The sequence below is a fragment of the Myiozetetes cayanensis genome, unplaced genomic scaffold (assembly GCF_022539395.1).
Source record: "Myiozetetes cayanensis isolate MyiCay16 unplaced genomic scaffold, myiCay2020 scf16, whole genome shotgun sequence".
Taxonomy (NCBI): Eukaryota; Metazoa; Chordata; class Aves; order Passeriformes; family Tyrannidae; genus Myiozetetes; species Myiozetetes cayanensis.
Window position 1 is genome coordinate 12,990,201 of NW_026087270.1, and position 17,164 is coordinate 13,007,364.

Genomic DNA, 17,164 nt, shown 5'->3' on the forward strand with positions numbered 1-17,164 from the left:
AGACACCACATTCCAGACAGTTTCCACTCCCGAGAAGGGGGGGAAAAAAAAAATCACTTAAAAAAAAAGGTCAGTCTCCAGCTCACTTCTGAGTGTATCTTCCCTGGCTCTGGAGATGCCCACAGTGCTTGGGTACAGACCCCACGAGCACTGTGACCTCCCGGTAAGAGCCTGGAGTGAACAAAGCGGATTGGGCTGCAATTAAATTAACAGCAGTTTTGAAGGATTAGCAGAGAGCAAAGCTATCACTGCCAATGCTACATATTTAGTTACTGACAATTGGAGGAGAAGGATTATTTCCCTCCTTTTCAGAAGTTTAGCAGACATGGCACTGTCGGTGTGTGGGTGAGCACAGGTTGGGCCACCTGGCACGGGCAGTTCCGCCTCCTTGGGCGCCGCCCTGCCAGAACGAAATTTCTCACCAGGGAAAAGCCATTTCAGATGTTCTGGGTCAGGGCAGACACAATAAAATATGGGTGATAAGATTCCTTAATTGCAGAACAAACAAGGGCAGTTCAAACAATAGCAGGGTTTCTAAAGAAGACAGGGTTTAACTGAAGGATCTGGCTGTGCAGCAGATATCTGGGACTTTGCACAGGCAAGGCTTGGCATTTAGTGGGAGTTTAATGGGGGTTCTAAACAGACACCACAGCGTCTCCTCCTCAATTTCCCTGCTACCCTGACCCAGGTATGCAGCCACTTGGGAGTAAGGGCCCATTTGAGGAAAAGGGGAGGTGAAAGAATAATTTCATTCTGGTTCATTCTGCTCTGAAGTTTTGAAGACAGGCTGGACGCCTTCTCAAGGTCTCTCTGTCCCTGCTCTCCGTGACTTTTTGGATATCAGGGAGATGGCCACCCAGGTTGCAGAAGGATACATTTATTTATGCTGCCAGGCTTGACTTGAGGCTGGGAGGTTTTTAGCCAGACACTGAAGAAGTGGACAGGATGGACCTGCAGGATGATCCCAGAGCATGGAGAGGAAGAAAAAACCCAAGCTTTTAACTCAAGCAAGGCATGTATGTCTGTGCCCTGTGGACCGTGGCTTGGGTTGCATCATTCCAAGCATCTGCCTGTGTTCATACCACTAAAATAAGGGAAAAGGGTGAGAAAGGGTAGAAAACATATTTAATTCTGAGTGGGTTGCTCTGTCCCAGTAAGCATATTCCACATGTATGCTTTTGATCAAACCAAGGCTCACAGGGTCAGCCCGTGGCTCAGATTTTGGAGCCTGGCAGGTGGCTGAGCTGAGTGGCCCCTTGGCAGCCTTACCTAAGGTTTCTACTATGGGCAGCTTCTTCACAATCACCTTCCTCTTGGCCATCCGGAGAACTCCCAGCACCAGGGTGACTGTGACCACGATGGGAAGGCCCTCAGGGATGGCAGCCACGGCCAGGCTGGGGACACCAGAGACACAACAGCTTCAGCAAGGGGTCAAGCAACAAACACTGACCAAAATGTGCCACTGGGACGTTCCCATGGCATGAGTTTTTCTGAGTGTCCGCCTGGGAGCACCGCTGGGACTCCTGGCACGCTGTAAATACAAAACCGGGATATTTGTCCAACCCTTCAACCTTTTTCAGGATGATTTTTGACAGAGCAATTATTTTTCTTCTTTACATTGCCAAAGAGCATTAATTTCTGGCTAAGCAGGGATTTAGTGGCTGGATTTCATTTCGTTTATTTAACTTGCTGAGGATGGAAGTTGAATATTCCTTGGCATCATGGCTCACCCATTAGCTACTGGCTCCTGGCCACATGCAGCCCCTCATCTCCTCTCTTACCCACTGTGGAGGGGCAGAACCAGCTCCCCAGATGTCCCCACAGTCAATTGGTGCAATACCAAAACCTTCCACATCTGATATGCTGGAGAAATCCAGACACAGTCTATATCTTCAATATTAGATATTCCTTGGGAAAGTCTGAATGGTTTTAGGTCTGTGCAAAATATAATCAAGGAGGGCTTTCAAAACCATAGGCTGCTCTCCAAAACTCAGGATTAACCACTTCTCTTTGCCACCACATGCCCTGGCAGACAGGGAGGTGGCACTGAGCCATTTTGGCTTCTCTTTTGTCTCCTCATCCGGGGTTTTGTTTTAATTTCCATAGAATAGTTTTTTTAAGAACTGATTTTAGAGCCATGACAACCCCAAGTAAGATGGTTTATGGGCACTACTGCAACGTAGGAACATGGTTTATTATGTTTGATTAGGAGGCTGTGCACGCTCTTTTATGCTGCATGAATTGTTCATTCATATCTTCAGACGTAAGCCCAGTAAGAACAGCAAAGGGTAATATTTGCCGTTGCTACACTCCCACTTGAATTCATAGTACAGATAGGAAAGGGCATTCACAGCATGATGAGGTAGAGATGCTAGTGAAGATTTTCGAAATGCCAATTTCCAAAATTAAATAAGCCCTCAAACTCTTGTTCTCCTGAACTCTGTTTAAAGCTCACATTAATGTCACCAGTACAAGAGCAATGTGTATTTAGGAAGGGTCTCACTCAAGTTCTCTTTTGTGAAATGTCCCTTGTTTTGAACAGGGAATTCCCTGGGATATGTTTCATTAGAAATCAAGGAGAAAGGTGCTCTGCAGCCCTCACCTGACTCCAATGGTGAACATGCTGAGGAGATGCTTCCCTTGTAACCACCCAATGAGCATTATCAGACCTGGGGGGGGGAGAAACATCCCATTAAAAAAACTTCAAGAAATTCATAAATCTCTAACCTTCTTTAGCTGTTGATTTAGAATTAAAAATGCAATAGGCACCCAAATCTCTCCTGCAGAGTTGTCTCTGCTTGCAGCCCCAAAGTCCAGGTCACCCACATTAACAAGTTCTGCTGGGGAAGCAGCCCTGGAGCAGGGAGGGATTCCACAGTGCAAGTGCCAGCTCTGTGTCCCACTCACCGATTATGCCAAAGGAGAACAGGCTGAGCTGCTTCCCCAGTCTGTCCATGCTTTTCTGTAGAGGAGTCTTGGGAGTCTGGAAAAATTAGAGAATATCTGGTTTTCTTTACTTGTGTTATGGGATGAGAAGATTCTTGTCAGCCCAGAACAGCTGATTCACACAGTCCTGCTTATCCTTTCCATGGTCTTTACAGTTATCCAGTGCTTACCCCACCCAAATCCCAACAGACCATCCTGCAGGGAGTGAGTCTCTGCCTCAATGCACTCCAGACAGGCAAAAAGTGGGAGAAGAGATGAATTAATTATATTAGTTTACAGATGGGGATCCAAGGTAGAGACAGACTAAAGGCTAAATCTGGAAAGGACCTTAATGATTGAGTCTAGGACTGGATAATGTGTGTGCAAAGCCTCTGGGACGGGGATAAAAGGTCTGGACCCCATCGCCATGGTCTGTGCTCTCTTCTCCAGGCCAGGGTCAGTCTGTCTGTGACCTGGCAGACCTGAGCAGACCCTTCTCCACTGAGCCAGCTCAGAGAAACTTTCAGGCCAAGGAAGTTACCAGACCTGAGCTCCTGTTCTGCAGCAGCAATTTGCAGAGATCTGCAGAGCATCACAGCAACACAGAAGAGTGGCTGCTTCTGCTTTCCTGTGATTTCTTGTGTTAATGGATCAAGAGTTAATTAGTTTCTACCCCCTCATCTGTGTTAGTTCAGAGATCTGACTGCTGAAATCTTGACACGTGCAGAAGTGAAAATTTTTTATACCTACTGGAAAATATGCATGTGGAATAAAAAAAAGAAGAAACCACAAATTTTAGGTGACTATGAAATTAGATACAAGCTACATATCACGAGTCTGGATTTAGAAGCCTGAGTCCTGCTAATAACCTCCTCTGTCAGAGACAGCACTTTTGATGTCCCTCAGCCACACAGGCATTTTGCAGCAGGAGCAGAACTGAACCCAGTGCATTAACTCTTGGCACTGCTCCTGCTCACACACTTTCCTCCAGGCCATGCAGCATTTCCACAGGCACAGACTGTGTTACCTCTTCAGCTTGCATCATTTTGAACACCTCGCCAAACTGGGAACTTTCTCCTGTGCCAATAACTATGCCCTGAAAAAAAAATAAAAAGAGATGGAGATGAAAAAAAATCTAGAGATTCATAGAATCCCCAAATGCTTTGGGTTGGAAGGGACCTTAAAGATGATCTCATTCCACCCCTGCCATGGGCAGGGACATCTTCCACTAGCCCAGGTTCCTCCAAGCCCCATCCAACCTGGCCTTGGACACTTCCAGGGATGGGGCAGCCACAGCTTCTCTGGGCAACCTGTGCCAGGGCCTCACCACCCTCTCAGTAAATAATCTTAATATCTAATCTAAACCTGCCCTCTGCCAGCTCAAAGTCACTCCCCCTTTGTGCTGTCACTCCATGCCCACACTGAAAGGATCTGTAATTAATGCCAAGGAAAAGATGGATGATGTCAGGACTCACTTTTCCCTTCCCGTATTGCACCAGGGTCCCCATGAAAACCACATTGCTCAGTGTGGTTATGTCTCCAGCTTCCAGCAACACAGTATCAGTCTTGTTGCAAGGCTCAGCTTCTCCAGTAAAACTGGATTCATCCACCAGCAGATCTGTAACCTAATGAAAGGGACACATTTCTGGCACTGCTAGGACAAGGAATTTCCAAGCCAGCCTCTTCCATAGCTGTATTTACCTCTATCAGCCTGAGGTCTGCAGGAACCCTGTCTCCAACAGACAGGTAGATGATATCTCCAGGCACCAGCTCTCGTGCTAGAAGATGCTGCAGTTTCCCATCCCTTAGGCTACATCAGATAAATGGAAAAAGAAGAAAGCAAACCAGGCTGTGAGGTTTTTACTCCTTCTGCAGGCCTGGGAATGTGACTGGCAGGAAAACAAGAAGCCTTTCCCCAAAGAACTTCCAACGTAAATAAGAACATAAAATCCTCATAATGATGAGAAGAGGATTATGTTCAGTTTAGACTCAGTTTTAATTCATGAACAGATGGGCAGGTTATGGGTGATTTACATTTCAGCAATAAGTGAATTAAACAGTATTTAGCCAGTAGATAGGAGTGACAAGAGAAGCTGTGCTTTCATGCTCTAAATAATGAAATGCAGGTTCTTTAACCTAAAAGGAAGCTTTTTAAAGCTACAGTTAGCCCTGGCATTCCACCATTGCATTCAAAGTACAGCCTTCCAAACAGTCAGATGCTTATGGTGTCATATCATAAATAAATAAAGAACCAACAGTGGGGTTTGCAAGCTCCAAACCAGGGTGAACTTTGGACCAGAGGAAAACCCCACACCTCTTTAGCAGGGCCAGGCTTCCCTGAGCCTCAACGCTTATTTATGTTATGTTGGCCGTGGCAAAACTGACTTGCAGAGGCTTCAGGAGGAAGAACGTTTCCTGTAATTTAAGGCACTGATAGCAAACATCAAAGCCCTCAGGGCAGCAGGATCTGGTACAACCTGCAGTTGCTCCAGGGACTGTGGAATCGCTGCACTCCCCTGTGCCCGACGTGTATGTACAGAAACAGGAGTGAGGAACCCCAGCCCACATGCACCTCCGCTCCTGTGCTGGTTTGTGCCAAGCTTTTAGGGGTAAACCCACCCTAAAATCCCCCAGAAATTCACAGGTGAGGTTTTCCCTGCCCAGGGAATCAGTGACACACAGAAGGCTGCAGGGATCTTTATGCAGTGTGCGGAGTGGGACGTTTCTGGGACCTTCCTGTCTCTGAGCATTTATTCAAATATAGGGTGCCTATTTTAATGACTTCATCCCCTTTTCCTATGTCTTGCAGCTGCACCCACACACGGTGCCACCCCTCCAGAGGACCAGGGGTTCATTATGTCCACAACAACCTGAAGGAATTTTCTTCACCTGGTGGCTCTGCCCTCTTACCCCCATCCCTGCCAACCCCCTGCAGCAGGAATGTCTCACCAGTTGCACTCGGGGGGCACCAGCTTGTTGAGCTCCTCCAGAGATTTTTCAGAGCGATATTCCTTTTAAAGGAGAGAGGAGAAGAGAGCCAGGAGTTACAGGAGAGGGATGGCTCCCAACAGCCATGCCCATGGAATTGAGCCCTGGGATAACCTACCTGGATGAAGGCCACGGTGACCACGATGAGCACGGCCTGTGAACAAGGAGGAGTTACAGGTGTGGATGCACCAGCTCAGGGAGCCATCCAAGGGTTGGGATGCAGGAGAGGTCCCACCTACCATGGTGATGCTGGCTGCATCCTCGTATTCCTTTGTGATGACGCTCACCAAAGCTGAGGCCAGCAGCAGGAGGATGAGGGGGCTTTTGAACTGAAAAACAAAACAAAACAAAACAAGTTGCAATATGAAATTAAATGTGGAGATGCTGAAGCTGAGCTGGTGCAGAGCTCAGCAGGGGTTGGTTTTGCTGCAGGGACCTTCCTTGCTCGTGTAGCAGCACTGCTCTGTCCCAGACAGGGGGTGCAGCACCTGCAGCCAGGTATCTGCAAAGCCCAGTGCTGTACAGGGTGGTTTGGGCACCAGGAAAAGACTCACACCAAAAGACAAAAGTTTCCTCACTTTTCCCCTCTTTGCACAGGCAGTGCTCCCCTTTGCAGGCACCCAGCACAGGGCTGACTCTAGAAGCTCCTTGGATGCACAGTAAGTACAAAGAAAGACTTTATTGTCTTTTTAGAATTTGAAACCAAAAATCCTCTTTTCTTTTTTTTGGTTTCATTTTTTCTTTAATTAATCTGCTCAGCTCTTCACTAGACTGATGCTGTGGGGGCCAGGTATTCACTTTTTCACTTCTAAACGTGGATTTTAAGGCCCCTTAAAGAATAGAATCTGTCAAATTACTGGTTGAAAATAAAAAATATAACCAAACAAAACAAGTTTAGTTTTGTTTAGCGAAAAGTTTTAAAAGAGAGGTGAAAGATGCATTAAGTAGTTATGAGAAATAGTTAATTAAAGTAAAACTCAGCTGAGGGAAGACAAGATTGCAAATACCACCTTCTGCCTGGCTTTTTGGGGAAGCTGGCATGAAATCATGGATCTTCACACCCCCTGGCACTGTGTGTGAATGATTCTGTCAGTGATGCATCACTGATATCACTGCCCTGGGCTCCACAGCTGCCCCTTCACTGGAGGTTCAGGCCTTTCCCTCACTGTAGCAGCCAAAATCAGGGCAGCTTTCAGCTACTGCTGGTTCTCCTCAAACCTTTCATGATTTTATCACTTGCCTTAAAGGGAATAAATATGCTCCAGCAATCAGGGCACTGATCTACAGCTTTTGATTTGTGGGCTGTGTGGAGATAAAAAGGTTTATTTCTGCTTGAAGATGTTATCTGCACACTCTGCATCGGGACCTCACAATGGTTTTCCCAGGGAACGGAGAGTTTCTGTGTCCAGGGCACAGCCTGTCCCAAGGCTGAACCTCTGGAAGTAGAAACTCTGAATAGTTCAATGCAGAGACATTCTCAGCCAGGGGACTTTGCCAGGAAATGAGAATCTGTGCAGAAAATCCCTTACCTGGTCCAGATATTTCTTCCATATCGACTCCTTCTTCTCTACTGAAAATTCATTCCAACCGTGTTTTAACCTGCGCTGGAGCACGGAAAACTCGGACAGTCCAGTCTGTAAATCAACCTAGAGGGGGAGAAAACCCCAAACCCAACACAAATATTATAATAATAATGGCCAGTCTTCGCGAGCGAAGATCCGGGGAAGGTCTTTCCACCTTCCAGCCTGCGCATAGGATTTTTTAGGTGAGACACAGTGTGCGCGGAACTGAGCCCACCCTTTAATCCTAAGGTTCATCTGCCGGGGCCAAGCGAGCTTGGACAGTGGCAGTGAGGTCCTCAGGACGTAGGTGGGTTGCCTTTAAGGGCTAACGAGCCCCACCTGCCCGGGAGTGGCCCTGACCGGGAATCGAACCCGGGTCTCCGCGGTGATAGCGCGGCGCCTTTACCCCTAGACCACCAGGGGCTCCAAATATTATATATTGTTATGGAAAACTTACTTAGGCAAGGTTATGTTAAACCCCTGTAAGCAGACTGGGCAAGATGTTCACTGCTCAGTTCCCCACAAAAATAAATAAATCTGCCCACTCTTTTTCTGTTTAATTGTTTATTTGTGTTAAACTATAAAACTTTACGATCAACCATTAAAGTTAATGTAAGCACAAGTTAATTTAAAAAAAAAAAAAAAAGTATTTCCAAAAGGGAGAAACACTACAAATTAGAAATCTAATCTAACAAATTAGAAATCTAAACCAATAAAGGAAAGAATCGATTTCTGGTTTCACTGTATATTTAAAGGAAAATACTAAAATAAAAATACTCTAACAAAATTCAAAGATATCAAAATGAGAAGGGATAAGAGCTGTTTTGCCTGGATTTAAAAAAAACACTGAGGTTAGAAACCACAATATAGCCAAGCATTGTAACTTTCCCTGGCTGTTTCCTCCCTGAATCCCGGTGTCTGTGCAGTGCAGCCTGTGCTGGGGACCCTCCTCTGCCTCAGCCCCCCCAGGGCTCCATTTTCCAGGCTGGACAAGGGACTTCAAGGGAATTTCACCCACAGAGTAGTTCCCTTCAGTGAAACCCTTCCCTAAGACAAACAAAGTCCAAATTCCCAATGCTGACCCTGGAACCCGTCCAGGGCAAGGATTCACCCCATGTAAGTGCAGAGGAATTGGGCACTCCAGGAGTTTGCATGAGAATTTAGGACCGATTTTGCTGCTCAGCCCTTTCCCACAGGCAGATCCCACCATCTGCATTCCATGTTGGCAAAGACCCACACACATCCTTACCTTCAGAGCTCTCGCCAAGTCTTCCTTGTGGCATTTGCAGGCATCTTTCGGGGGCACAACTGTCACCTCCTTCTCCTGCTCAATTATTTTCAGCTCACACTCATCACAGGGCTGAGTAAACAGGATAAAGCAATGGTTAGGTGAGAGCAGAGCAAATGACAGCATTTCAGCACCTCTTTGCTTCTTCTCTTAATCCCACTCTTTCCCCTCACCTTGCCAGATGTGCAGCTTCAGTTAGCTACGACACTTCCCAAATTACAGCTTTATACCATTCACTAATTAATCCTGATTACAGCCTCAAAGCCAGGTGCACATTCTTGTAGTGGAAGACAGGCCATCAGGAGCTGAGTAGCCAAAAAGAGAAGCACATGCTGCTGATGAGAAAAGTGTCAGGCTGGTGCTGTTTGAGGTGTCCTGTCCCAGAGGATCATTTTTCCATCTCTGTGTCTCACAAGCCCACAGTCAGCACTCAGAATAAGGAAGAAACCCTTTCCCCTTGTTAAAGACATAATAAATGAACTGAAAATGTGAGCTAGGAAAACCTCTGAGCCAGTAGATAGAGCAAAATCTCCTCTCCCAAATGCAGGGCTGTTTTGGTCCACCTCTGACTGCACAAATGCTTCCAAGCAGGATAAATCTTCTTGCTCCATCCAGGCAGCCCAAGGTCTCAACACCCCAATCTCTTTTTCCTTTCAAGATCTCTCATTTTCTTATAAAAAAATGCACTTTCCAAAGCAGCAGCATTCCCTGAGATCTCAGCCAGGCCCATGACAGAGGTGGTGTGACCACTACTGCAGGGTAAGTACAGAGAGGGAGAAATCTCAGCCTTCCCAAGGGACAGTGATTCTGTTCCCATTTACCTTCATTCATGAAGCACCAGAGTGTGTGTTCATTAAGAAAGGCATCCCCAGGGATCGTGGTGCTCAGCTCTGGGAGCAGTTTGTCACCTCTCCCTGCTGCCAGCACCCAGGGGTGTTTGCTGTGGGATGCATCCAGGTCTGGCTCATCTGCAGCTGAGCAAGGTTTGGAGGATTTCAGGGGTACCTGCAGCAGTATCTGGGTAATTAGTCCTCCTGAATATTCAGGAGCTTTCTAGGAACATCCAGTGCTTTGCAATGTAAGATTAATGCAGGAAATCAGAAATGCAGAAAAGTCTCCTTGGCTGTTTGCTCCCGCTGGGACGTGGAATTGGTTTCTGGACGTGATCTTGTGGTTTCTGGAGAGCTCACAGCAGGTAAGCAAGGAGCATCTCTAAGCCCTGCTGCTTGGAAAGGCTTTAGCCCAACATCCATCTGTTGCAGCCCCCTTTCTATGGCCATTTCCAGACCCGCAGCTCAGCTGCCAACATATGGGATACCCACCTGCTCCCAGAAAAGCACAGGAGCCTGCCCTGACCCCCTGGACTGGAGAGGGCTCATTTAAAAGCCATTTTGCCCCAAGAACAACCTGACTCCCCCAAACCCCAGCAACTGGCCCAAGGTCTCCAAGGATTTTCCTGCTCTCACGATTCCCTCATGCTGGTGGCCACACTTTGCCCAAAGAAGCTGCACTATTGGTCCCCTTTATTGAGCCCTACTAGCGCTGGACATCACCCTTATTTCAACATCTCCTTAACAGACATCTCTAGAAGGGGCAAAAAAAAGTCCTTCCATGTTTAACACCGATGATTTATATCCCTATTTGTGTGTTCTGGTTGTGTAAATCCATCAGTCCCCTACAACTTTGTTGGCACCCAGACACTGCAAGCCTGAGGGCCATCCATGTGTCTAAGGAGATGGAAAGACTTGGTGGGAAGAAAACCTGGGGCTGTCACGGATAGACACATCCCTGCATTCATTACCATCCTAATTAACGTGGCTTCTACAGGCTCCTCTGTGCTGCAGGTGACACACTCAGGTATCAAGGTACAGACCTGCCTTGAAGGAGTTTAAATTTTAATTAAAGCAGCTGGAAGGCAGGAAGAGACCTGGGCAGGAGGATGACAATGCCCACAGTCCCCAGAGCCAGCGGGGCCATCAGGGCCCAGCTCTATCACCAATATTTGCCTTCAAAAAGGTGCGGAGGAAATAAATGACCAAAGGTGTCTGTGGTGTCATTCAAAATGTTGACAGCTCCCTGCTCCTGACAGTCAGGGGCTGTGGGGAAAGGAACAGCTCTACTGGGATGAGTTCTGTGATTTTCCCACCAGATGAACGGCCTCAGAGATGCACAGGTTGGAAATGCAGCAGTGGGGCCCTGTCTCCCTCCTCCTCTGCAACATTCTGCCAGCGCAGAGCCCCTTTTCACATCTCACCCCATGGGTGTTGGGCACCAGGCAGTGTCCCGAGCAAACCTCTTCACAAACAAACCTCTCCTTGAGCATCACTTACTTTTCTATTTGCATTGCAAAGCAAATGTGGGTTATCCACATTATCCATTTACTTTTATAACCTTTATCTTTTAGGCACAAGAGTGCACAACTCCATAAAGCAGGGCAGGAAGAAGTAACAAAAAGCTAATTATCAGTTTATCTATCACTTTGCAAGATCAGGAAATACTGGAGGCTGCAAGGAGCAGCTGCTGGGGGCCGGGAGCCACCTTGGAGGTACCTGCACATCCCTCATCCTGAAACAATCCATCAATTGTCACGCTGAGCAGCCCATGTGGGAGGAAGAGAGCATAGGACTTTCTGCAGAGCACACAGCCCTTTTTGTGTACTCTGGCAAATAGCCCAAAAGATCAGTTCGAGGGATTTTCCCCCACCTCTGCCTTTACTGAGACTTTGCATATTCTTTTCCCTTGTCTGAGGTTGTTTTGGACCAGTTAATGTACTGTAATCCAGTGGGCTGGGTTATTTAGTGTACAAGATGCCCTTTACATTTATCCTTAACACATAAACCAAAGATGCAATAAATAAATCAAACCATCTCCTCCAAAGCCCTCTACGTGGCTTTTTTTTTTTTTTCGTGGACAAGGCAGACAAAACCCCTGTGTCTCAGGGGTGCAGGAACAATCCAGAATCCAACCCAGAGCAACCCTCAGCCCTGCAAAGGAGGGGCTGCCTTGCTGGGCTTCCCTATCCAAGCTCCCAGCCCTTTCCCACTCACCACCATGGTTTCAGCTCCTCTCACACAGATTTTCTCACTCCTCTGTTAAATGTCTATCCCAGAATTCCAATATTTTTTACGTGAAATAAAGCATCTGGTCTCCCTGGTTGCAGATATAAACCTCAAAACAGTCCCTTTGATTGTTCAAAAAGCCAAGGATTTTCCAGAAATGCTGATTTAAAACTATTCCCTGGATTTTAAGTTGCCCCCAGGGGTACTGGGGCTGACTCAGGCTGGGTGGGCAGTGCCCAAACCTCAGGAACCTTAATAAAAAATAATGTAGAATAAAATCTCACAGCTCCCTTTAATGTAAAACAAAGTCTCTTGAGCTGAAAGAAGCATTTCCATTCCTGCAGGAAAACCCAGTTGCTGCAGCTCCACAGCCAACAGTGATCCCAGTCCAGGCGCCTCCTTGCTCACCCAAGCCAGTCCCACTCAGGTTAAAAAGAAAACCAAAATCCAGGAGTTTAAGGTAACTTCCTATATAAGGTCTCTTGGGAGGGAGGGGCTGTAGCCCTCAATCCAAAAACCTGTGGGAGCTGGAGAGAAGGATTTAGCTCCTTGCCTGCTGGAAGCTTTTCAGTTGTGAGGAATTGGGCTTGACACCTCTAAGAGACTGAAAACACACACGTGTTTTCAGAGAGCCTTTCACAGAGCCTGTGAAAGTCTCCTGGAGAGAAATGTTCCCTCGTGTGAAACTTGAAGTATTAATTTAGTCCTGAGGGTAGGACAGAGCTGGGAAGTAGCTTTACTGCATCTCATGGCTAATGAATCCTGTGTGGATCAGGTGTTGTGGGGGAAAGGATCAAAAGGGTGAGGAGAAACGAAACAGCTGCAAAGGAAAAGTCCTGGCAGCTCTGAAGAAAATCTGAAGAAGACCTTACTGCATTAAAATCTACTACAAGATGTGCCTGGAGTAGGAGGCAGCTCCTTCTGAAGCAGGGTCTGTGCTCACCAGGCTCACTGGGGCTACAGGGGTGACCCTGGTACAGGGTCAGAGGGAAAAGGTGATGTAAAGAGGCAGTGCACAGGCTTTTCTCTCACCTTCACACACACAAACACATGGGTACCTGTGACTGTGCATGTGCACACACACACCTACACACACTGGGATGCTCAGAAGAAAAACCTTTGGTTGTTCTTCACATTTCTGCAGGAAAACATCCAATTCTTGTAAACTGCAAATTGCCCCCCCAAAAATGTCCCTGATGAGGCACTGCAGAAATGGAGATGGAACCACACACAGCACCTCAACTCAGGCTGTGCCTGTGCTTTGATGTGCAGGGTCAGTGTCCTGCCAGCTCCAGGTGACACCATCCCCAGAGCCCCTGAACTGACCATCACCTCACAGTGACCAGCACTGGGGCTTTTCCTTCACAACCCAGTTCTTGCACTTATCCAGGCCAGAATCCTACCAGATTACCTCGACTCCCATCCAGCTTTAAGGCCCAGCACAACCCTTGGACCACAATACTTCAGTGCTCTGCAAGTATATTCAAGTAAAGGAGCAAAATACCCTTGAGTAGGGAAAATGTGAGTCATTTACCAGGCTAAATCATGATCTGAGAATAAGTTCTTGATTTATCAAATTCCTGTTTTCATCTGCTGCCTACTTCCTATCCTGTACCAAATCTCAGGTTGTCTCCCTGTCCTGTTATGCACACACATCACTCTCTGTATGGACCAGAGCTAAAACTCAAGAGGGGGTTAGATTTGGGAGTAAATACATGTCATTATTTATTTTGTCACAGTAGAAATGGTGCAGCCAAAGAACAAGCCTCCTGCCTGTGTGTGATGAGAAATCTCAGCTTCCCATCAAGCCAGGGTACAGATATGTTCTGTGACCTCATCAAGATACTCTTTTCCTGGGATTCTGGGCTCTATGTGAGCAATGTAGAGCAGTATCTCCCAACCCACTGTGTGGTAAACAGGGGAAGAGCTCAATGTCTTATTTTCTTCTCCCTGTAACACTCACCAACCCCCACACTGGATAGACGAGACTCAGAAGGGAGCAGGGGATTAGCTGAAGTGTTATCTGAGAAAAGGCCTCAGTCAGACAGTAAGGAAAAGCACAGGAGTATCTCCATGTATGTGGATGGTGCTCGTTGGGATGGGAGTGAGGGCTTAATGCCACGTGCTGAAGGAACTGGATAAATGGGGTTCATGTGAGAGAGCACCCAACCAATCTGTCATGTGGGAGTGAAAAATGGGTCTCGGGCCATGGAAAACTCTGTGCTGAGCAAACAATCACATAATCCCAGACCTGAAAATTTTGTGATGAAAAAATGAGGAGAACAGCAAATATGTCACCCAAACCACCACTGGCCACTTTTTGGTCCATCTGCACCAGGGAGAGGTAGTGAGAGCAGGCAGGGGACATCAGTGCTCTGCACCAGCATTTTTGGAGGAAAAGAAAGCATCACTTCCAAGTGGACTCTGCAGGTCTGAGCCAAAGCTGTTCTTGGCCACTCCTTACCAGCATTGACTGCAGCAACAGCACAGAGGGCAGCCTGAGGGGTCACAGTCCCTCCATCTCTGACCAGTGCTGGGGCAGATGGGACCCCTGGGGACAGGGTTATGAGCCTTGCTCTTCATTTCCCCTCTGCTGAGGCACTGTTGGCACGTTGTGCCCACACTCCAGGGCTCACACAGCACCCACGGCCACACGATGTGCTCTGCCACGCGTTTCCTTAATTTTGAGCCTCCTCAGTGCAGAGAACAAAGTTCCTGGGCAGGATTCAGGCCTGAGCTTTATGTCCTGGGAGTATTGCATGGAAACAAGGCTCCCCATTGCTCCCCACTGCCTGGTAAACAACATTAATCTCACCCCTCCTTGCACGGGGAGTGACTCGGCTGCTCAGAGAGGGGAGAGCGCAGCGGCAGCAATATCGAGTTACCGGTGGGACGAAGCAGACAAAGTAGACAAAATTAACCCCAAATCACACAAACTATTTCAGCAGGTCCAGGCAAGAGGCACAGCCAATCCTCACCTCCTCTTCCGGCTCGCCGCTTCCAAGGGGCTGATACTTCTTCACGAAGCGGAGAAACGACCTTTTCTGGAAGAGTTTGGTGAAAATCCCTTCTCCCATCTTCTCTGCGCCGCAGTGGCGAGCGCCCCAGGGCCACCGGGATGGGGCCGCCGGCTGCTGGAAGTGCTGGCTCCAATTCCCCTGCGAGCTCAGGGCTGGGGTGACCGGCAGGGAGAGGCACCTTTACCTGCAGCCAAGTCACGCCTTCGGCCGGCGGGGCCGGGGGAGGCTGCACACCCTGGGTGCTGCCCATAAAACCCTGCCCGGCTGCCTTTGACGCCGTGCCTGGGACACGAGCGAACTCGATGTGTTGTCTCTGTGTGTGTGTGTGACAGCACCTGAAGAGCAGGTTGAGGTTTTTCCCTCCGCCCTCTGGAAGATTGTTTCGGGAGGAGCGTCGGCGGTGCCACATCCCGGGCAGCAGATAGGGAAAGGTGTTTTGGCAAGGCTGCTGCGTGCAGGGGCGGGACAGGTTACATACACACTGCCCAGCCTGTTTGTAAACTTCCAGGCTGGGGTAATCCTCCTTAGGAAACGCTCCAGTCAGCAGAAGGCCGGTATTTGTAAGTATTTGCATCAGGGACAGGGCATGAATGTGTGATGTGGGAATTTGTGATGATCATCTATAAAACTCCAGTGTTTTATTTGTGCTTTCACGGTGGATTGCAACATGCAGCTAAAGTTGGACTTCAGTGTCAGGAGCTGGACTTTGATGATTCCTATGGGTCCTTCCCAACTCAGGATAGTCTATGGTTCTATCATTCCATGATTGATAAAGTTCACCAGTTACATCATTTCCAAAGATTTATGCCTGCCTGTCAAGGAGCATCGTGCTCTGGTTGGTACCATGAGAACTACATCTTCCCCCAGGCATCATGACTGTGGGATTCACTTACACTTAAATTGTCTCTGAGGTGTAAACTATGAGGTTGAGACACTCCTTTGACAGTGAAAACTGCACCAAGGGAATAGATGTCATTCCCAGCAGGAGAAAAATAGATGTGCAGTTTCCTGCAGGAGAATAGTTTTCTCCAAGGAGGTCCAAGTGACAGCTTCACAGCTCTGGAGCAGGTGGTGACACCTGGACCGTGATGAGGCTGTCACCTGTGTGACAGCCCACGGTACCCAAAACCTGGCCAACTTCCACCAAAACGGTGTTTTCCCCTGGAGAACTTCAGCGTTGCTTATTTGCATCTCCCAGCTCCGGGAAAAGCTGATGAGCCCCGTGGGACGCTCCCCTGGCACGATGCAGCTACAGAGAGCACCCCCTGTGGAGGGAGGGGCTTCTTCCCAGACTGAGGAGAAAACAAAAGGATTGGGAAACACCCTGCAAAGAGCCGCGTTCTCGGAAAACACGGCTGGTGCTTCCCAACTCCCTCGGCTCCTGGTTGAGCAACGCTTTCGTAAGGATCCGAGCTGGATGCGTCAGGCAGATGAAGGAAGTTCCTGCATCGCCTCAACAGCCCTCCTTCCCATGGGAAAGGATCCGGGGATAATGCTGGGCTCTGATTTTTGGGAATCTCACATCCAGGCCCTGCCCAGGGTTTAGGTAAGGTGCTTAGCCGGGACTTGGAGCAGCCCAGGGGTACACAGGGATTTGGATATTATGGAAATGTAGGGGAATTAGGAGGTGAAACCCCTCTGAGCTCATTTGTGCTTTCACACTGATCCCCCCTTCTGCAGCTGTTCCAAGGGCCTGGAGCACGGCCAGCTGGCCCTGCTGTGCTCCTGACAAGGCACAGCAGCACTGCCTGCCAGGGAACACCTTCTCCTGCTCATCCCAGTGCATTTGCAGGAGCCACAGCTTTGGGATCACTCCAAATCCTCTTGTCTCTGCTAGAAAACTGGTGAAAAACATCTCCCCCCTTTATAGGCACAAAATCCAGAATCCACATAAGGTGGACACAGCCCAGGTGCCACATCCTGGGTTAGGGAGGGGAAGCGATGCAGTGAGTGGTGTAACAGAAATACCAAAACAAGCAGGGCATGGAAAAGGAGAAAAATGAGTTGATGAGCATCATAATGCACCACAATCATCAGTGCAGGGTGGTTTGTTACCCAGCAGACTTGCAGGAGGAACAGTGGTTTTTGGCCTCAGGGCCACGGCCCTCTCTGTCATCTTTATGTTCCTTCGGTTCTGTAATGTGAAATTCCATTTCAGCACCAGTGAAATGGAATAAATGCAGGAAGAAAATGTTGCTCTTGCTGTTTGCCACTCTGTGAAATTGCTGAATGGGCTCAAGTGTCATTTTCTGGCTGCTTTTGATTTCTACCTGTTAAGAAATCTAATGAAAAATTCATGTATTTTGCTATGTCATGGCTCAG

General features: G+C 48.0%; 1 protein-coding gene across 1 annotated transcript in view; it reads right to left on the reverse strand.

Moving 5' to 3' along the window:
* The window catches only part of ATP2C2 (ATPase secretory pathway Ca2+ transporting 2), a 26,254-nt gene extending 11,355 nt beyond the window's left edge, over positions 1–14,899 (reverse strand). The window contains exons 1-12 of the mRNA XM_050311041.1: positions 14,801–14,899; positions 8,725–8,835; positions 7,443–7,559; positions 6,153–6,242; positions 6,032–6,067; positions 5,875–5,936; positions 4,627–4,735; positions 4,401–4,550; positions 3,953–4,021; positions 2,908–2,983; positions 2,603–2,669; positions 1,270–1,394 (exon numbers count right to left, since the gene is read on the reverse strand). Of these exons, the coding sequence (XP_050166998.1) occupies positions 1,270–1,394; positions 2,603–2,669; positions 2,908–2,983; positions 3,953–4,021; positions 4,401–4,550; positions 4,627–4,735; positions 5,875–5,936; positions 6,032–6,067; positions 6,153–6,242; positions 7,443–7,559; positions 8,725–8,835; positions 14,801–14,899 (1,111 nt within the window). The remainder of the gene's footprint in view (positions 1–1,269; positions 1,395–2,602; positions 2,670–2,907; positions 2,984–3,952; positions 4,022–4,400; positions 4,551–4,626; positions 4,736–5,874; positions 5,937–6,031; positions 6,068–6,152; positions 6,243–7,442; positions 7,560–8,724; positions 8,836–14,800) is intronic.
* Positions 14,900–17,164: the final 2,265 nt, after the last annotated feature.